Raw genomic sequence first — 21,091 nt, 5'->3', positions numbered from 1 at the left:
ACGTGTCCTTTAATTCCGTTACACATTACGGTTTCAGGGGTTCCTCACTTAAATGTCAAGTTGGCCATCTGCCAGAATAAGGCTGGATTTAGTTCTGCTCTGCCTAACGCAGCTCTTAAATCGTGCTGGTTTTTGCTGTCTTGAAGATGCATGTGACTTAAATAGGTGTCCCTAAATGTCAGCGGTGTAGAAAAAGCTAGAGTTACATATGCACCAAGTAAGAAAATGTCAAAGGGAAGACCCATACTGGCAATGTTTGTTTGATGCTTTTAAAAGATAAATCTTAGAACATGAAAATGTCTGCTCTTAATTGTCTCTGATTTTGTAGAAGAAAAAGTCAGGGAAGAAATTAGGGTTAACAGACAAAATTGTATTGGGGTAATGCAGATTGCACACAAGTTTCATTTCAGGAACAGTAATGCATTTCTGCAACAGTAAAGGCAGGTTTTGGGGTTTTAAACATCTTTTTCTTACGCTTCAAGAAGGTCTAAGGGTGTTTGTTCTTAGTTAATGTGTTTCTGACTTTCCCAAGATAAGAGATGCATGAGGCTTGTGTTTTATGTGTGCTGATCCATCTCTAGCTTTCAGGGGAAATTGAACAAATTATTTGCAGATAACTGAAGAGGATGGCTGTGCTTTTCATCATTAAAGGAGCTCCACTTAAGATCAGTCTGTTGGATGAGATACAGACTCTGGATAAGTCCTTGTAATTAGGAATAGTGTAGTTTTTGTTGGCAGGGTGGATTCGTAAGACAAGCCACCCCACCCTGTTTTGATTAGTAAAGCTGCTGCAGAGCTCCGGGTTTATGGGGAAGGTTCTCTGGCTGTCCAGGAAAGCTAAAGTAACTCTGCTTCTCATCCTCAGAAATTTGATGAATTGCTTCAACTCGCTTCAAAGGGCCAGCACACAAATGTAGACATGCTGGTGAAAGATGTGTACGGAGGCGCCTATCAGACCCTGGGGCTAAGTGGAAATCTGATAGCTAGCAGCTTTGGGAAATCTACTACCGCAGATAAAGGTATTGGTATATAAAAGGTCTACCCAAGATTTGCTTTACCCAAGATGAGCTTTACCAAGTTAATGCTTTACATTGCTTGTCAGCGTGGATTGGCTGCTTGTGCAGCTTCCTGTGAACACTTCAAGGGATGGAAAAATAGTTGCCAGCTTCATCAGCATAAACATATCTTGCCTTAGCCATTTCCCTGTGTCATGGGGGAGGGGGGACTTGGAGCACTGCTTGAGTTGCTCCAGTTATTTGGAGTTGTTGGCTGCATTTCTTCTCCTCATTCGTTTCAAACCTCTCTTCTGGCCCTTGGGAATCTAAGGTCTATAATGATCTTACAAGTAGAGCTGGAAAATAACCATCAGTTCTTTTCATGATCTTGCCTACATGTGTTTTGCCTGCATAATATTTTATTGATTAAAAATGTGACATAGTACTGCCTTACAAGCAGACATTCAGATTTTCAGTTTGGGATTGCAGAAGTCTAGGCAAACGACAAAAATAGCTGTCCAGGTAGTTAATATATTCCTGTGGGAAGTGTATGTGGCTTTCATGGTCCAGAAAAGAACCTATGGCAGTGATTTACTATAATTTGCAATTTGATTTGCAGTATTATAATAAAATGCTTGCAGTGCATCTCGGGTCAAGATGGACAGATGAACCATCATCTGTGTTTCCTAGAGAGAAGAAATTGAGTTCTTGCCATTTGCTGTTGACCTTTCAAGCAGGTTTCTTTCAAGCAGTATTTCAGAGGCTTAGTGTGTTTTTCGTATCTTTAGTCAAATACACACTCCTTGCTGTTTGAAGGACTTTCTTTATAAGAGATTTTTGGCGAAGGGGGGTGGAACACCTTTCTTCTACACACATAAAGAAACTGGACAAACTCCGTAATTATTTCCCTCCAGCTGTAAGCTATCTGTTAGAAGAGTACAGTCCATTTGAGTATTCTTCAGCTGTGTTTAATTTTGTTTACTGTTTCTTTCCTTTAAGAATTTTCCAAAGAAGATATGGCAAAAAGTTTACTACATATGATCAGCAATGACATTGGTCAACTCGCCTGCCTCTATGCCAAACTCCATAACTTAGATAAAATATATTTTGGAGGATTCTTTATTCGGGGTCACCCTGTTACCATGCGCACAATAACCTACAGTATCAACTTCTTCTCCAAGGTAATGAAAACAGAAATTTTCCTAATAGCAAAGTCACGTGTTTAGTTAACTTTCTAGGTTGTTGGGAGATTTTAATAAATGAATTTGCCCATGAAATAAGCTTAGAGGGCGGCTGTTTAGGTAGGTAAGGCAGGGCTATAAAGATCTGTTGTGGGAGGGGTAAAATCACTGTGAAATGCCTGGGAGTCCTGCCTGGCCTCCCTTTCTCTCCCTCCCTCTCTCTTTATTATTATTTTTTGGTTGACAGTCTGTCTTGTAGCTGCCAAGTTATGAGTTTTCACTATTTTCTTAGATAGCTTAGATATTGTTATTCAATTCCTCTTGCTGATTTGCCTCTATTTCTTTTCACATCCTAGGCTGTGCAAGGCGGGATTGTTCTGCCAAGATAGTTAGCAGTTAGTATCAGTGGGGGGTTTTTTGGTTTTTATATGCTGTTCAAAAAAAAACAAACCAAAAAACCCACCCAAAAAACAACCAAGCTGTAGTTCTTTGCAGGTTTTGAGGTTGTGGAAAATAGTGAAGATTTCTCACTAGAAAACCAAAAGTCAAATCCAAAAGCTCACTTAATGGTTGTCACAGGTATATCAGTTCCTGCATTTCTGCAATTTTATAGAATAGGTGACACAAATATTTTTCTCATTTTGGTGCTTCAAGCAAGGGGCTCCCGTGTGCTGCTGTTTCCCCCCCTTTTATTTCACAATTGCATTCCCTTTCTGTAAAACTTTGTTTGGTTTCAAGAAAACTATTGCAAAACTGCAGCTTTAGGTTCATGTAAGAATAGCTTTATCAGTGATTCAAATCCAAATTCGCTGTGAATTGCAGCTCATCTTTTACTGTAGCTTGTCAGTGTGAACTGTTCTTACAGTCGCGGCTGCAGACGTAGCTGATTTGCCTTTAGAGAAGGCAGCGTCTCACTGGGATGGAGGGTGTCCTTACCCTCCCTAGCATTCGTCTACTGCACTGACAAACTAATTTGATGGCGGAAATGCTTGCCTATGGATAGTATACAGTGTCTGTATGCTGTTGAGTGTTGAATAGCAGCGTAATGAAATAAAGATAATGAGCAATGTCTGGAATGTGTTGGATGCAGTGGCAAACACTTATGTTGGTGACCTAGAAATCAGATGACCTTACATTTCCAGCCCATTCAAGCAAGAGGAGTTGAATATTCATGGAGTGATGCAACTGTCTTTTCTAGTGAAGGCACTGGCTTCCCTCTGCTTCTGTGGTTGTGCAGGCTTAGAATACACACCACTGTGCATGCCTTTCCCCCCCTCCCCCCCCCAGCTGTTTAATAATTGTGGAATGATGTATGTAAGCAGTTCCTCCTGAAGCTGTGTTTCAGAAGCAGGGTGAAAGTTACTGAATGTGTTAGAATGTAGCACAAATGAATATTACCATCTTCTAGTTGTTTCTATTAAATATAAGTGTAAAACTAGTGACAAAGAAGTACATGTTAGCCATCAGGGACCATCCAATTGCAATGTTTCATATTGTGGCAGGGAGAGGTTCAGGCATTGTTCCTGAGACATGAAGGCTACCTGGGAGCCATTGGGGCATTTTTAAAAGGAGCTGAACAAGACAGTAAGTACAGCACTGCTATGTTCTGTATATGCTGTGTTCTGAAATGTCAGTGTAATGTCCAAGTGTCTCTTAAGAGGCTGCATGTAAAGCTGTTGCCTAAATAAATACATTTGGCACTAATAAACACAGATGCTGGGCTTTGGTTTTATATATTCTGGCAAGGACATCTTGATTTCTCATGGTTTTCCTGCTCACCTTTGAGAAGCCGGCAGGATTTGGCTCTTCTCTGCATTTCTGCAAAGAGCAGTCATAACTCTAAATCAAACTGGGGAAGTGTGGTCTCCGAGAGCTTTCCCCTTCTTTCAGAGGCCAGCTTTTGAATTCAGTTAATGTACTGAAGAAGACCAGCATCTCAGAAATGTGCTCATTTGAGAGTGAAAAGCCTCACAGACATATAAGAAGGATGAGACACTTCCGTCCAGCATTCTTTGGGTACAGGGTGCTTTGGTTGAATTCTGCCACTTTTCTTTCTTGTTGATGTGCTGGTAAACTAGTCAGTATATTAGTTACAGCGGAGCAGATAGCAAGGTTGTTAACAGTACTTAAAAAATATTAAATGTACTGCAGAATAATGGATGTGGGATTCTTTTCATACCCGTTTTATAGATATGGCCAAGGAACCAGCTACTGGGGAATTAAAGATGTTGCTTCTGCAGCATGTACTCTACATCTGAACTTGATTAAACTTTTCCTCAAAAAAAAAAAGAAATTGAGAAGTAACTTTAGTGTTTATATGAAACTTACATTACACTTTGAAAATTTTGTAATTAGATTTTGTTAATAATGGATCTAGTTTAGAAATAAGTTATCTCTGTGTTCTATGATAGTGCTTTGAAGGCATGCTGGTTACAGCCCCTGATGACAAGGAAAGGGGATTAAAAAAAAAGAATGATTTTAGAACTTTTAATTCTTATGTCTCATTCAGGTTGAAGCTCTTTAGAGCGAGGTAATTCACTGACTGGTTGAAACATTTCTTTTAGGGGTTAGCGGGAAAAATTGTGTTTACTGATAAAAACAAGGGAAGATGGCTTTTGTAGTGAAGCAGCTTCTCTGAGGGGGTGCTACTCTAGACTCACTCACGGGAGTATTTTCAGTTTTATTTTCAGATTATGTGTGTCTCTGTCTTTCTCTTTTCTAGATCCAAATCAGTATAGCTGGGGAGAAAATTATGCTGGGAGTTCTGGTCTTATGAGCACATCACCTGATGTTTACCCCATGCAGAGAACAAGGAGTGGTACAGTATGTGGTTGTCTTTTCTAGAACTAAGTGCCTTCTTGTAGTAATGGTGATTTGAAAATAGACGGTTATTCTGAAGCCCCTGGGACTCCCGCTTACCAAAAGAAGTGACTAATATGCTGTCTTGTCTGACGGTTTGATGTGATGTCTCCTAAAATCAGATTGTGGCTGCTACTTTGTCTTGTTCTCCTTCACCAAAGCAGGGGAGGGGAGCATTCATCTTTTACCCTTTCTCTGAAGTAGCTGGATTTTGCTACAGCTGAAATACTGTGCTTCAGAATTTTGAATCTGATGTTCCACTGTCTTTAAGCAGCATTTACTTATTTCCTATGAGCAGAGAAATGTATAATTGGACAGAAGAGCATGAGCCCAGTCATCTCTTAAATACCCTGACAATACAGTAATTCCGATTTCACAGTGAAACTGGCATACAGTAAGCAATCAGGAAATGCATTCAGGTTTTTAAAGTATCTATGCTGCATCTACTGAAATGCTTTTGAAAAGAAGCTAGAATAGTGGAGCTCGTTGTGTTTTGCTGTCTCTCACCAGTCTGCAGGTCAGGGTTTTTTCATGTCAGGTTTTTTAAAATTTCTTCCATCGTTGATTTATCTCCTCCTGGTTTTCAGGACTTAGTTCCCGGTACTTGCTGTAGGGGCAGGGAGCGGAAGAGCTGGCTTTGGTTAGTGGCTTGGTCTTTTTAGGCCTGAAGATGAGGGGGAGAACTCTTACTGAATAGTAAGACCTTAATAGAAGTCCACTTTGATGGATTTTGTGGGTTGTGCCTAGATGTAAAAAATATATCTAATTTTAAGCCCTGCCATAACTGAATTTATTCTAATGAAATTGTGGATTACAAGTATGACCAAAAAAAATAACATCGTGATCCTTCTTAATCATAAAATACATGACAGAATATTTAAAAGTATTTATGCAGATATAAATATCTCCTCTTTTTTTTCAACCCTTTAATCTGTGAAAAGATCTTTTTTTCTTTGTTTGTTTTGTTTTTTCATGCTGGCAGTGGTACAGGAGGGTCAAACCAGCTGTAATGCACTGTCCACAGCTGCTCCATTTTGAATTGTTCTATTGCTTGGCACTCACTTTGTTCATGTAAACTGAAATCTCTTTGCAACAATCACAGCTCAGAAATGTCCACTTCTCAGCAGTGAAATTAAAAGACAATTGTTCTATAGCAACCACTTCGGTTTACATACACAAAGTCTTACTACATTGTGGGCTTTAATCTTTACGTACCCTGAACATTTCTAGCCCATGCAGTGTTTGCATATGCAATGCTGTTTTGATAGTTGTATAAAATAAATGTGCATAGTTTTTTTTAGATGCAAGAAGCGAGGCACACTTTTTGTACAAAGCTGTGTAACTTTTTGGTTTGTATTTCAAAACTTCTGTAACGTAAATACAACTTTGTGTGACATATTTCACATGAATTTAATCTCTATCCTTAGAAATTTGATCCCAAGCATTGTTTTCACAAGGCATAAGGAAAAGATTTGGAGATTTGATCAGAATTGTAAAATGAAGTTGTGACACAGCATAGCAGCGTTCCTTTGCAAATAAGCCTACGCTGAGCTCTCTGTGCTTCTGTCTTTGGGCCTGATAACCCCACAGATTTGACAGTACTGGGGAGGAAGGGAAGGAGAATAAAATAGAGGGCCTATAGTAAGTTTTCAACATTAAACTTGATGATCTCTATCAATAGGGTGGGCATGGATAAATAGTTCATGCAGGAAGTGGATCATTTATGATGATGTATGCTCTAATACGCTTGTAAAGCTGTCGGTCTTAACTGTGGATGGACTTCTTTAGCCCTTGTACTAGTTTAATTTGTAATGAATAAATTTCTGGGTAAATTCTAATACATTTTTCGTTTTTCACCTAGTTTGACATGCTTGAAATGGATAGGTTGGAGAGACCGCTTGTTAACCTACCACTGCTGAAAGACCCATCAACCTATATTCCAGACACCGTTGACCTCACAGACGATGCCATGGCCAGAAAATACTGGCTCACTTGCTTTGAGGAGGCACTGGATGGGGTAAATGTCACAAACAGTCATGTCTATGAATGACACAAATATTTAGCAAATAAATCTGTGGACCAACACGTTTACCCTGCAAAATATACCTGCTGTGTGTAAGTACAGTTCCTCTTTCCCCTGATAACAGAGGCTCCTGACTTTGTCCCAGTCTCCTAAAGGAAGGGCTTGGTACCTTCACAGGCAGAAATACTGTTCTCCTATGGTGCTTTTTCTTTTATTTTTTTAAGGCGTTTTCTTCCTTTAAAAGGCACCACCTCTTTATACAGAGCTGGCAAGCAGGATGGTTATATAGTCAAAGGTCAAAAAGGCAAAGGCTAAAGATATTTACTCGCATTGTGATTACTCATGGGAGCAGCCCTGCTGACTTACCGCCACTTCTGCATTCAAGGGCATGATTTAATCAAACAGGAGTTAATTTTTTCTGCACTGCGAAACTGATTCAGTTAGTGCATGCTAGTACTTAAGAGCTATGTATACTTAGTAAGTAAATCCAAATCCAAGACTTCATGAGTGTGTGTCAGGAGGGAAAGGGCTGGGAAGAACACAGGGGTAACACATTGACTTGACCTTACTGCAGTAAGGAAAAAAAGAACACAAGGGGTTGATGTGAACTGTTAAATTTCTGCCTGTTTCTCCTCTTGTGCGTGCACGTTTTTTATCTTTTTTCCCCTCCTGTAAGAAGTTAGAACTTGGGTTTCATTTCTGAAGGTACAGTCTTGGAAACAAACTTTACCTCCTTTCTTCTCCAAAGATTTATTTAAAATAATTCTTCAGTGGTTGGAGTAAGAGAAAGCTGGGAAGTGCTGTGTGGGAGGGACTGGATAGTACGCAGGCAGTGAACCATGTAGCAGGTGGAGGGGTTATTTTTCAGACTGAACTTCAGATCAGTTACATGGAGGAAGAGCTCATTTGGGAACTTCAGTCTTGCCTCATTCCTCTACCAGGTGGCAAAGCGTGCTGCAGCCAGCCAACCGGACTCTATTGATGCACTGGAGAGAGCTGAAAAGTTCCGACAGAAATACTGGAATAAGCTCCAGACACTCAGGCAGCAGCCTTTGTAAGTGTTTTTATCTTCCCTTTTCCGTCACGTGTTAGTTCTGTTGAGCAGAGCAAATTAAAAGCTAACTAAAAGCTAATTAGGTTATGAAGCAGGGCAAACTGAAAGCTAAGTAGGCTGAAGGCTATAGCAAGTTGATGTGCCAGATGTCAGGTCCTCTCACAGAACATTTGGCTCTCATGTATTGGAATTTAATGGGAAAATGATACATAGGCAGGATTTTTTTTTATAAAAAATTGTTACATGATTATTAAAAATGACAGCATGTTAATTCAAGTATCTGGCTTTGCTCTGAACATTTTCCCTCTCTGTATTTAAATAAACCTTGTAGTAATTTAACCATTGAAAGACAGTGTTTAGCACATGTAGCATGTAAAGACAAGTGCTTGTGTGATGTGCTGTGACTTATGGGGGAAACAGAGGAGGAGAATGACTTTTTTCTGCTTGAAGTAGTTGATCTCTTTTCCCCCTCCCCGCCTCTTTTCCCTTTTTAAAGTGCATATGGTACCTTAACAGTTAGAAGTCTTTTGGATACAAGGGAACACTGTTTAAACGAGTTCAATTTTCCGGATCCCTATTCAAAGGTAAGTCGTTCTTGCTTTACAGGGTGGACAACATGTAAGTTCAAGACGCTTTTTCTATGCTCTGAAACTTCATATAAGTAATGACTTACAGGGGAGCGATTAGTAACTGGCTGCCTTGCGGCAGTTTTAAGCAGGTGGTGGTTGTCACTGGGGAGAAATGCAGTGGGGCGTGGGTTATAAAGCCTTGGACCTCCAGCAGGCTCACGATGAGGCCATTGCTAACCAAAAATATGACCAGCTTCAGTTGTCTGATACTTCTGAGAACCAAACTGGTGGTGTCAGTCCTGTTCCTGATGAGCGCCTGGTGTCTGTCATCAGACGCTACGGTAACGTCCTACTTCCATGGGGAGGTGTCTCCCTCTGTTTGGAGCCGAGGAAGCTGCATGGAGAAGCCTGCACTTCTGATGGTGGAGTACCTCACGAGTCACCTGAGAATTTCAATTTTGAGGATAGTCAGTTTATTTGCCTTTATACTGAGGCTACTCCTGCAGTCTGGCAGGCTTCAGGGATTTTTCTATTTTTTCTCCTTATTCTCATAATTCTCTTCATGGTGTGGAAACCATTTTCAAAATTTAAGCTATCTGTAGCCGTATAAGGACTTTCCAATAAATGTGTAAATTGCCAAGTGGTAAAAGACACTTGACATCGTTGTGGTTTAGAGCAGTTAACGATCTCAGCAGCTCCATGCAAACGTCCCCTGTGCTACGAACTCACTGTGTTCCTTTCGCTGCCTTCAAATGCTCTTGCTTGTCTTCCTCCCTCCACCACCTCCAAGGAAAGGAAAGGAAAGGAAGGGGGGTGTTCATGAACCGATAGCCACCCTCCCCCACTGCCTCAGGGCCAAGAAAGGCCCGAGAACCCCCAGCTTCACACATTCCCTTACTTGCTGAGGCAGCCTGCCCTTAACCACTGTGCTGCTTCCCCACATATTGCTGTACAAGGGTTCTGGATCACTCTTGTCATTTTTGAGATACTCAGTAGAGCTGGGCTGGAGGGTGGCCGAAGGCATAACCTCGAGCTCTTGCAAATCTTCGTTGCCATTGTGCAGCTGTTTACCCTTTGTATTTTACTCTGCAACGTAATGTGGTTGGGGAGAGAACGTGAAGTCAGTATTTTCTCAAAAGTCACTTTCTGTAGCTCTGATCCTCACCGCTTCTCTGTGCGGACGTAGAAATGACACAGTGCCAGTGTCTGGTTAGAGAGTTTTTTCTGACTATTGATGTATTTCTACAAAATACATAGAAGGTCCTCCCTGGCTGTATTGTCAGGTGTTAACTTCCACTCTAAGAAGGAAGTAAAAAACAAGTGAGGCGGCTTTTACTTATGTTTGATTTTTGGTAATTCAGACAAGATATTGCCAAGAAAAGATCTCGATGTGAGGATGGCACCCAGTATCACTTTCAAGTTTTTTAAGGTAACAGGCTATGTAACACTGATCTCACTGGAGACAGAAGCAGAGAAAAAAATTCAAGAGCTTCTAAGCATCTGGGATGATGAAACTCCTGATGCAAAACTAAAAAGTTTTTGTAAAACTGCTAGTGGTAACCCTTCTCATGGTAGTTACCTGGGTTTGACGGATCATGTTACTACTGAAAGGTTTTTTGGTGTGTCCGCTCTCTGTCCCTCCACCTGCTCAAGATCTATTGCACCTCTAACTTAGTGAGAAAAGTAATTCTGGGGCTACAGATCGTATCCTACACTAATGAAGCTTTTCTTAGAATCCCAGGAAACTTTTTTCTTGTTGATACTAAGCATGCCGATAACAGTAACTTGTCGGTCCATTAGAGGCCATGAACATAGAGGAGAATGCTTGAACGTGGTCTTGGGACCGAGACAACCAATGATGGGTAAGAAATTTTTGTCTATAAATCCAATGTTTCATGTCTTTCTTACAGGTAAAGCAGAAAGAAAATGGCATAGCCTTAAAATGTTTTCAAAGCGTAATCGAATCTTTGGATTCATTAGGCTGGGAGGAGAGGCAGTTTGCTCTGGTGAAAGGACTTCTTGCGGGGAATGTCTTTGACTGGGGAGCAAAAGCAGTCTCAGAGTAGGTGTTAAATATTTTAAAAGCACCCTTTTACGATACAGAATATCCAATTGTTCTTTTTTTTAAAAAAAAAAAAAGTGCAGCAATCTAACTTTAATTGCAGTTTGTATTTCACCTTAAGCAAATGTTCATTGTTTATTACATTGCCAGGCTTTAAATCTGGCAGACATGTCACTGTGAGTGCTTGTGTTTGAATTAAGTGATAAAGCATTTAATGTTCCAGTCTGGCTGCTTTGCTTGTAGCATTGTTATTAGCACTGCTTTTGGATATGTGTTGTACTACATCCCTAGCACAGAAAATACACTATTTTTCTCCAACTTCCAGTTGTCCCGACAGCACAGTATATATTCAGCAGGCTGCAAGTTTAGGTTGGGTAGTCTCTTTTGACAGCCAAATACTAATTATTTTTGATCAACATGCGCTTCTATTACCATTTGGAGAGCTTTTTTCCTTCTATCATGTCAGCAGCCATCAATTCATTTGAGGCTATTAATGCCAACAGTTTTGAAATATTTTTGATTTTTCCAATTCTAGAACTTTTTGTGGGGCTGATAATACAGATCTGAGAGCGTGGGAGGGGGATACTCTTTTACAGCTGACATTCAGCACTTCCTTCCCCTTCCTGCATCTTTGAGGAGTTCTCCTTCTGATTAAATCAAGTCCATTAAAAACAAGGTGATTCAAGGCTACGTGGGCATTCCTAGTCTTCTGGTACTTCTGGTGTTTCCCACAACCAGAAACTTGAGCTGACAGCAGTCAGAGCAGTTGGGGTACTTGCCACTCGTGTTAGCGTAGCTGTCATTCCCTTTAAGGAAGGAACTAAAATGTACAGACTGAGTTAAATATCACCTCGTACTAGATTCAAGGAACTCAGGAGACTGGACTGGCAAGCACTGCCCACATGGTGTCATATTTTAACTGACAGAGTCTAGCCATCTCATTACATAAATCCTCACACGTACATGTTTGGGGCTACTTCACCATACATATAGCCAATAGCAGTAGCTTTTAAAACTTGTATCTGGTTATTTTAATTCCCTCTTTTCCCATGCAGGTACAATTTTAAAAAACTTTTGTAGACCAGTCTTCAAATTAGACTTTGTAAAGCACCGTTTTACCATGCAGATATTTTAAATCATGACTACATTTTGTGGTAGCCTACAAACTAAAAGATATCTTTTTTTTTTTTTTTTTGCCTGTAGTCCAGTGCCTGCAAGCATTTGTATATTGCTGAAGCTTTTTTCTTTGAGCATAAGAGCTCTTAACATACATCTGAACCTTTTGCTCTTTAACATAAGCACAAAGTATCTGTTTCTCGATCATTGGACCTATCCACCCTGCCCACTACAACCCGTGCAGTAAAATTGCTGACCACCTGCTAAAGAAATGCTTGAATTGCATTTATGTGAGGTGAAGTTGCTTAACTGTACTCTTTATTTCTCTTCTGATACAGTGTTCTGGAATCTGAGCCACAGTTTGGATTTGAAGAAGCCAAGTCAAAACTACAAGGTATAGGGAGCTCGGTGGTGGTGGTTGGAACTGGATATTGTGTTAATACGAGAGCAGAGGAGAGTGTGAACGTGTTTATGGTGGCAGTTCTGCTGCCCAGATGACAAGAAATCATAAGCGCTTGCTAGGGTTATGTGAAATCCAGGCTACAGAGTTTCGGTGGAATGTTCCTGTTTGTGTTCCAAGGAACTGAAATCTGAAAGCCTCTCTCCTTGAACAGAAGTCTCAGCCGCACAGATATTCAGAATGTCTTGCCCATGCTATTTTTTGTAACTGTTCAACCCTGTCAAGGAGACACATAGTGTCCTGGGAGGCACTACACCATCCCTGCTTGGATGGGTCCTTACGATAGCTGACTTGCATGACTTCATTGCTCTATTATGAAAATTCCATTTCAAAACTGCTGTAATTGAGCTGTTCCCATCATTAAGAGCTTAGGAGCTCTTTGATTCTATACATTTAACATTCAGAGCCTGAGCTCAAATGCTTTACTGCTTCAGCATCTGTAAAGAGACACCTCCTGCTTTTCATAGCATACAGAATTACCGTTTGCCAAAATGAAATGCTAACGTGATTTTGTCTGTGACACAGAGCGTCCCTGGCTAGAAGATTCCTACAGTCAGTGGCTAGAGCGACTGAAGGTATGACTGTGATTGTTACTAACCACTGAGTAATCAAATGTGTTAAATCATAAACCCCCTTATTAATTTTGGGTTTTTAACAGATTTAATGGAACTCTGTATAAACAACTCAAATTGTACTCTGTACAACTCTGTACAAACACAGTGCCAGTAATTCAGCAGCCTTATTGTAAAGGAAGGAATAGAAGGAATTAGCCAGACACGTCATTACTCACCAAGCTTCTTAGCTGAATTCCTTTGGAAGCTGCAGCGTTTGGCACCCGGCTGCTTTCAGAGCTGCCCCAGTAGCCATATCGTGTCCCTGCTTTCTAAGGGCACTTACTTCTATATAACCAGACCCATAATTTTGAAAACATGGGCCCAAATGTAACGTTTGGGTTGTTCCTCCATCTGAGTAGCCGACCTAAAAATTACATTCATTCAGGAGCTTGCTGAAAGTAAGCAAGCTGAAAGTGATTAACTTATCAGCAAAGCTTTCTTTGCCCTGTGTGATCTCTATTACTGTTTAATTAAGGTTAATTGAAAAAGTTTTGGTTGTTGCTTTGTGTAAATCTCTATGTGGGAAATGAGAGCCAAAAGGTTTGATACGACTACTGCAAATCATTACTTACTACAACTTAAACCAAAAGTAACAGCTAGTCTCGTGTAACAGTGATAACTGAGGAACTTCAAGCAGTGTCCTGACAACACAGTTATTAGGAATTAAGCATTGTTCACTGTCAGAAGTCTTCTGCTGGTATGAACTGGAGTGAACCAAGTTTCATAACATCAGATTTAGAAGAAATTAAAAGGTTAATGGAGAATAGGAAATATCTTTTCCTTTTAGGATGTCACTGCCCCCAGCAGTCCATCCTGCCCTTTCCTGGCAGAAGGGAATCCTGTTCACCCTACACCATGCTAGCTTAAAACAGCCACCAAGGTAGGTTTACCCTGATAACCAACGCGTTCAGTAGGCAGCTGCTCCTGGTATTCTCCAGCCGCATGGCACGAGGCGCCGCTGGCCATGGCCCAGCCTCAGCAGCAGGGTTTCAGGCCTGGCTGCCCGCTGTCCGGAAGGCTCTGAAGCACGTTCCTGTGCAGAGCTGCGGCAGTCCGGTGTGCCTCTCACTGGCAGAGGGTAGGTCTTACTGGTGGAGTTTGAAAGACCTCTCTCAAAGAAAGCAAAGTAACGAAAGGCTGTTTCAAATAACCGTGCCAAGACAACATGAGGGAAACCGATTTCTCCTAAGACCAAGGGTAGGTGTTGGTCTGATGAGTTATGCTGCTACTAGATAACCAAAATTGCCAGTCATTTAAAGGTATAAAATGCGGGCTCTTAAAGCGAGTAGTTGTAAAGAACACAAACTCTTCACTGAAATGAACTGTGAACTCAACCCTGAATACACCGGTTTTCTCTTACAGGAGGGTCCCCCTCATAAATGTGCCTTAATTTTCGCAGATAACAGTGGAATAGACATAATTTTAGGAGTCTTTCCTTTTGTCAGAGAGCTCCTGTCTAGAGGGACAGAGGTAAGTGGTTGTCATGAATTCACTGTGTAATGGAGCTTTGGTAACTGGGGAGAGGTTTGTCACCCACCTGCCAGCAGTATGCATTACCAGGCTGGCTCCTAACATCTACAGTGGGAATAACCCAAATCCCTGGAACTCCAGCGTCCAACTTGGTAGGCTGTGGAAGGTCGCAAAGCAAAGCGAGCCTCTGTCCGAGCTAAGTCTGCTGAACAAGGGTCTGTAACGTCAAAAGACCTGAAATAATGTCTAATTAACCGAGGGAAAATGAGGACTGGGCCTCCAGCCTTTCTCTTCGCATTCCCTCTTTTGTAAAATAGGTCAGGCAAGGGTGATCTTAAACAAACGAGCAGCTCTGATGCCGTACGTGGACTGCATTAATCGGTGAACTCTTCTACCACCCTTACCGCAGGTTATATTGGCTTGTAACTCTGGCCCTGCCCTGAATGATGTTACCTACAGCGAGTCCCTGATCGTCACTGAGCGGATAGCGGCGATGGATCCAGTTATTCAGTAAGCATCTAACCGGTCTGCGCTACGTGCTGTACAGTACAGAGGAGGAAAAAGCAGGTTCCTTGTTACATACTTAGTTCATATTTAATTGTGTTTATTAGTGTCTGAAATCTGCAACCTGGAAGTAAGCTAAGGCAGATCATTTACTTTCATTAAGGTGAAAAACTGAGAAATTGGATCTTTCTTGAACATCCATAATTATATTTCTTGTCTGTGTCTTCCCTGATAAGCACTCAAGCTACTAAAACCATCTTTTTCCTACATTAAAATTAATAGAGGAAAAACAGGTGTTCCACATACGGAGCATCCCTGGTAGAGGATACGTGGCTGAAAATAATCCTTTTGCTCAAGGAAACATTATGTTTCTTGGTAAAATCCTGGCACGAGAAGAAGCCTTTGCACAGCAGACTTAAGATACTCATTGCCTGGCAGTTAGTGGATTCGCATGGCCCTGCTGAGGCAGCTGTTTAATGGTTTTGTCTTTTTTTTTTTTTTTTTTTTTTTTTTGATAAAGATCTGCACTGAGGGAAGAGAAGCTGCTGTTGGTTCAGACGGGCTCGAGCTCGCCGTGTCTAGATCTCAGGTACATTGGCGAAGTCCCGGTTTGTTACTTGTCTCCATGAGCCACCGGCTGTTCAGAGGCTGCGCTCTGGAGACCTCAGCCACCTTCCCAACAGGAATCCCCTTCGCACGGCCTGTAATTGTTGCTTAGTTTGGCTTCACAGACTCATACTCCTACTCTGATCAAGCCTTACTGTAAGTTGTTGGACACCTTAGTGATCGAGCTTGCGTTCAGCAGTGACACGTGGCCAGTGTCACGAGCAGCTTCGTTACGGAGGATGTAAAATCCTGCCCGTGACCAAGAAATCCGCTTGACTGTAAGAAGCGTTTCAAGTTGTTAACCTGTTTACTTTTAATGAGTTTCTCTATTGGAGACAGAACTTAGCTGCGTCTTCTGGGAAACCCCAATTCTGCATGCAGTTAATGAAGCTTTCAAAACTTGGTTTTAATCTCATTTCCTTTGATTTAAAAGTGCTCCTGTTTATGGACATCAGTAATTCCATCCAAAACGTTACGTAAATGATAAAGCCCTTAGAATAGCCTGTCTCGTTCGTAGCACGTGTAAGGGCGACTGTTTCTAAACCAGACCTCTCGTTTCAGCCGTCTGGATAAAGGTTTGGCTGTGCTGGTCCGAGAGCGGAAGACAGACTTGGTTATCATTGAAGGCATGGGTCGTGCCATCCACACAAATTACTACGCGGCTTTGAAGTGCGAGAGCCTCAAGCTTGCCGTTATCAAAAACTCCTGGCTCGCTGATCGTCTCGGAGGGAAAATTTTCAGTGTCATTTTTAAGTATGAAGTGCCATGTAAATGATACGGCTCTGGTCAGCTGGGTGAACAGGAGCAGCAGAATGGACTTGCACTAGTTTTACTTTAACTGTAAAGAATGTATTTTTATTACAACAGGGAAAAGAGGTCACAGGAAATTCCGTATTTATATTGTGCTTTTGTGACTTAAAAAGCAACAATATGATTCACTCTATAGTATGCACACTCAAATATATATATGTATATCACTCATTGTTTATTTTGGTAAGTGTTTATTTTAATGCTGCAGTATTTGTGATGAAAAGACTTTATTTTTTTGTTCTGTGGGACATTCATATAGAAATATATTTAAATGTCAATGAAACCTTTTTTTATACATCTCTGCCTACTCTGCCAGCAATGACGTGGCACATACCAAACAGTTTTTCAAGTGCTAAGTGAATCCGACATTGCATTTTCCACATTGGCTTTTAAACTTACCTAAAACGTTTCATGCTCTTCGCAGTGAATTTGACTGAAGGACCGATCCACCTTCTAACCTCACAGACATCGCTTAAGCTGTATTTAAAATCCAAGTGTCGTGATCTGAGAGTGCGTAGCAGATAACCGAACAGCACTAGTTTACCAGCAGCGGGAAGAACTCGTAATTCCTCTTGCTCTCACTGTTTGTTCTTGCTAACAGCTGGGTGGGAGGGGGATTCTGCAACTATACTGAACTACTTAGCAGTAGTTGGAAGCTGAGTTTCACTAAGTTACCCTCAAAGCAAACGCATATTGCTTTATTTGGGAACACACAGCTGTTTTCCTGTGGCAGGCATGTTAGTTACTGTTGCCTTTGATTGTTTAGTGCTGGGACTGGTAAGAACTAGTCTATTTGTTCATACAGTGCAGTTAAAGCCATTTCCAAGTAACTGAATTTGCTTTCCCCACTCCCCCTCCATCAAGCTGTGCAGTACATAAATGGTGTAGTTTAACCATGAGTTTGCAAACCACCATGTGCATGCCTCAGTCATTCCAGCTCTGACATGAAAAACAGCTTAATTAGAAAACTATTTAATATGCAGCTGAGAACTGTTCCCCATGAATTTCAAAGATTCTTCTCTGAGAGCAAGAGAACGATGCAAAATACCGATTGCTCACTGCCTCACCCTTGGCCTGGCGAACTCGTACTTTGCTCTAATTGACTGATTACCAAACTTCACGCTCTAGTACTGCTGGATTACAACTTCTTCCTAAATACTGCTCGATCCCGTTAACTAGGTCAAAACACCCTCTGTAGCTGAACAGCGGAACTTCTCCTGTGATGGGAAGCTGACAAAGGCCAAGTCCATGTCTTGCATTTCTGAAGTCTGGTAGTTCCTTAGTTGCACCATCTCCTCTCTCGGATTCTAGGCCACCGCAGAGATGCAGTTCAGTCCTGCGTTTTTGGGGTTCCTGCAACGCCACCGTTGTTTCTGATTCAGAAATGACCTTCACAGTGACCAGCGTCTTCTGCTTCAAAGAGGGGAGAGGACAGTCTATTTATAATTGAAATTTTTAAGAAGCAGTTGTTCTTGATTAGAACAGTCAGATGAGAGCTTTAATTTTTCAAGATTGTACCTCATAATGTAATTAGTAAGCAGAGGCTTCACGTTATCCTATCCCAAGTCACTTACTCCTACAGGTGTTCATGTACTTACATAGTAAACTTCTAAACTAAATATGGATCCACCATCTTAGCCATCTCAACTTCATTTTACCAAGTCGTTAACCTCCCTTATTTTCAACAGTTACACTACATCCCTTATCGATTTTGGTTCATCCAAGCCACTTGATTCTCTTCTGCATCCAGCTCCACCACCAATCCAGAAGTGCTCTCTGTGTGTGTTTGTGTTTAGAAAACTAACACTCTAGGCTTGCAGAAAAACATCTTTCTACATTGATGTAGTTCCTATAAAATATATATGGTATAAACCTAATACATGCCCATTCCTTAAGCAAAAAATTCTTAAGCATTAGCCCTCCCTGAAGTCTCCTGGCTTTGTCTTGTATTTTCTTTTATACGTAGACGAGCGCACATTTCTTCTGTGAAAACGGAGCAACAAGATTTCTGAAAAACAAAAGGGGAGGAAACAAGGGGTGAGTTGTTCTGTGTCATGGAATCCACCTTGTAAGTGTGCACACGCCATCCGTTGGAATGGATGGAGAAAGCGAGGTGCACATTCGGATACTAGTGCAGTTTCATTTACATGTGTTTTCCTGCTTGTCAAATGACTTAAGAACAGCCATACTTGAAAATAAACTTGTTATTGATGATCTCCTGGCCTCTGTCCACACTCAGAATATTGGAATGTGGTTTGGCTGCCTAGGAATTGCAGTTTCTACTTAGTACTGGGGGGTGGGGGTGGTGTATTTTGTTATTGTTACCCCTCTTCAGGCTACAAAACTATCACGCAGTCCATGCTATGAAATTTCAGCATTTTAAGGAGTAAATATGTAGCACGCCTTCCTCCCTTGCCACACCACATTGCTGTCCTTGGAAAAAGCAAGATCAGGGTGAAAATCCAGCCCTGTGCGGTGGAGCACTGGTGCCTGGCTTATCCACGCTGAACAGAAGGGATACAAGGAAGCAGGACAGGAGATAATAACCGTCACCTACCTTTGCATGTCCGGCAGCGTGTCGGCTCTTATTGGAGAGCTCCACCACAGCTGCGATCACCCCCAGCGCCAGGCCGATGGCGAGCGTCAGGAAGAGCCCACCCAGAGCCTGGGGCTGCAGCGGGCTCCATCTCTCTCTGCTCTTGTGAAGGCAGCTGCTCTCCCACCACTTGTTACGCAAGTAGTCGAGGTCGCCCAATTCACGCAGTTTGAGGACAGCAACGGAGAGCTTCTTAGTCCACTGGGATGCTGGTGGCGGTAGAATGGGAGAGAGAGAAGAGTATGGGAGATACCACAGCCACTAGTCACATTTTTAAGCAACCCGCTGCTACAGCACCAAGCGGGATTAGTTGGGAGCTGCTCCCCGGCTTTCGGCAGGTCATTCTGCAAACAGAAAGCACCACGCTGTGCCACAGGCTTTCCTTCGGTAGCACCTGCTCCTGCCCTGCCCATTGAGATACAATAGTACCTGCAGAGTAACGACTGAGTGAATAATACTGAGCGAAGGTACTTTGAGAAATAGAAGCAGACATGCTCCACGAGAGAGCAAACTGTCTACTCCAGCAGCTACATTAGGAGCTCTGTGTCACTGGGACCAAGGCAAAACCAAAAAAACCCCACAGGAACCAGGGACACCCCTGAGATTTGGGATTTTTTGCATATTAGAGTTCAGAGTCAGCGAGCGTTAGTGATAAGTCATGGACAGAATGCAGTCACTGCAGAGCAGGGTTACTGAGTGGTTCACAGCAGGTAATGGCACCAATGCAGAAAACGTGCAAGTGTCAGGACCTGGCCGTGCCAGGCTCCCTGTCAATCTGATGCTTCAGAGCCATGAAATCAGAGTGGGGAAGCGGGACGGGAGCGGTGGGTGCACAGTGACTAACCCTGGGTAGTGGCAATGCCAAATCCTCTGGCTCCGATAACTTCAGGGGCCCTGATCAAGTTGCAGTGCCTGGCTGCTGCCAGGTCTTGCGAGATGGATTCACCGATGAAGGCGTAGTTCGAGTCCATCACACGTTGAATTGCTTCCTGGTAGGTTTTGACCAAAACGTGTTCTCGTCTTTTGTCCATATATTCATAGATCATCTGATGGATGGGATTCTTGGAGTTCTGCAGCCCAAAAATCCAAGTGTTAAACAAGCATAAAACAATCATAAAAAAAAGTTATCTGCATATATGTGCAAGGCTTGCAAAACAGTTTGGAGGATAAGACACTTAAACCATTGCCCTTTGAGTTCTGCAAACTAACATAGAGCTAGCTCAGGATCCCTCTAGTGCGGGGTGTTGCAGGGGTACGTGTCACAGGTGACCCCCAGCTGGGGGAGCGCTGCTGTGCCAGGGGCAGGGGGCTCTGCAGGGGGGCTGGGCAGGCCGGGCCGAGGGGCTGAGGCCACTGGTGTGAGGGTCACCCTGGCTCAGCGCTGGGCCCTGCCCGCGGGTCACAGCAGCCCCAGGAGCTGCGGGCTGGGGGCAGGGCCCTGGGGGGGTCGGCTGGCAGCCGGCTGAACATGAGCCCCCCGTGTGCCTGGGGTGGCCAGGGAGGCCACCCTGGCTTGTGTCCAACCTGGTGTGGCCAGCAGCACCAGGGCAGTGATTGTCCCCTGTGCTGGGCCCTGGTACGGCCGCCCCTGGAGCCCTGGGCTCAGGGCTGGGCCCCTCGGGGCAGGGGGGACGCAGAGGGGCTGGAGCGTGTCCAGAGCCGGGCAGGGGGCTGGGGCACAGGGATGATGAGGGGCAGCTGGGGGGGTCAGCCTGGAGAGGAGGGGGCTCAGGGGGGACCTGATCGCTCCCTACAGCTGCCTGACAGGGGCTGTAGTGAGGTGGGGTGGGTCTCCCAGATAAAAAAACGACAGGACAAGAGGGAACAGGCTCAAGTTGCACCAGGGGGGCTCAGATGGGATATGAGGGAAAATGTCTTCACCAAAAGGGTGGTGAAGCCCTGGCACAGGCTGCCCAGGGAGGTGGTGGAGTCACCATCCCTGGAAGCATTTAAGAAATGCAGAGATGTGGCACTTGGGGACATGGTTTGGTGGTGGATTTGGCAGTCCTGGGTTAATGGTTGGATTTGATCTTAAAGGTCTTTTCCAACCTAAACAATTCTATGGTTCTGTGCTTAAATATTTCCCACCCACCCCGCAAAAAAACCCACAACCTTTGCAGACATTCAGTTAACGCATCCAGAAATGACCTCCACCAGCCCTCAATTCCAAAG

The 21,091-nt window shown here is 42.9% G+C and overlaps 2 protein-coding genes across 5 annotated transcripts in view; one reads left to right on the top strand and one right to left on the bottom strand.

Annotated features, from left to right (window-relative positions):
* The window catches only part of PANK4 (pantothenate kinase 4 (inactive)), a 26,053-nt gene extending 7,516 nt beyond the window's left edge, over positions 1-18,537 (top strand). For 2 of the 3 annotated variants that reach the window (XM_040587464.1, XM_040587466.1), the window contains 14 exons: positions 866-1,019; positions 1,995-2,176; positions 3,679-3,760; positions 4,899-4,999; positions 6,897-7,052; positions 8,000-8,112; positions 8,609-8,696; positions 10,592-10,743; positions 12,198-12,253; positions 12,845-12,894; positions 14,296-14,403; positions 14,813-14,913; positions 15,428-15,496; positions 16,075-18,537. In XM_040587464.1, the coding sequence (XP_040443398.1) occupies positions 866-1,019; positions 1,995-2,176; positions 3,679-3,760; positions 4,899-4,999; positions 6,897-7,052; positions 8,000-8,112; positions 8,609-8,696; positions 10,592-10,743; positions 12,198-12,253; positions 12,845-12,894; positions 14,296-14,403; positions 14,813-14,913; positions 15,428-15,496; positions 16,075-16,288 (1,626 nt within the window). In that variant the 3' untranslated portion in view covers positions 16,289-18,537. Of the gene's footprint in view, positions 1-865; positions 1,020-1,994; positions 2,177-3,678; positions 3,761-4,898; positions 5,000-6,896; positions 7,053-7,999; positions 8,113-8,608; positions 8,697-10,591; positions 10,744-12,197; positions 12,254-12,844; positions 12,895-13,720; positions 14,414-14,812; positions 14,914-15,427; positions 15,497-16,074 lie in introns of those variants that run through there. The other variant, XM_040587465.1, reaches the window with a different exon arrangement.
* Positions 18,219-21,091, bottom strand: part of LOC121085138 (probable glutamate receptor) — an 18,671-nt gene continuing 15,798 nt past the window's right edge. For both annotated transcript variants that reach the window (XM_040587468.1, XM_040587469.1), the window contains 3 exons: positions 19,764-19,989; positions 18,881-19,128; positions 18,219-18,331 (listed from right to left, as the gene is read on the bottom strand). In XM_040587468.1, coding sequence (XP_040443402.1) covers positions 18,230-18,331; positions 18,881-19,128; positions 19,764-19,989 — 576 coding nt within the window. In that variant the 3' untranslated portion in view covers positions 18,219-18,229. The remainder of the gene's footprint in view (positions 18,332-18,880; positions 19,129-19,763; positions 19,990-21,091) is intronic.

Source organism: Falco naumanni, chromosome 3 (genome assembly GCF_017639655.2).
Source record: "Falco naumanni isolate bFalNau1 chromosome 3, bFalNau1.pat, whole genome shotgun sequence".
NCBI classification, from domain to species: domain Eukaryota; kingdom Metazoa; phylum Chordata; class Aves; order Falconiformes; family Falconidae; genus Falco; species Falco naumanni.
The sequence above is the reverse complement of the archived record's forward strand: the minus strand, read 5'-3'. Positions and strand labels throughout refer to the sequence as shown.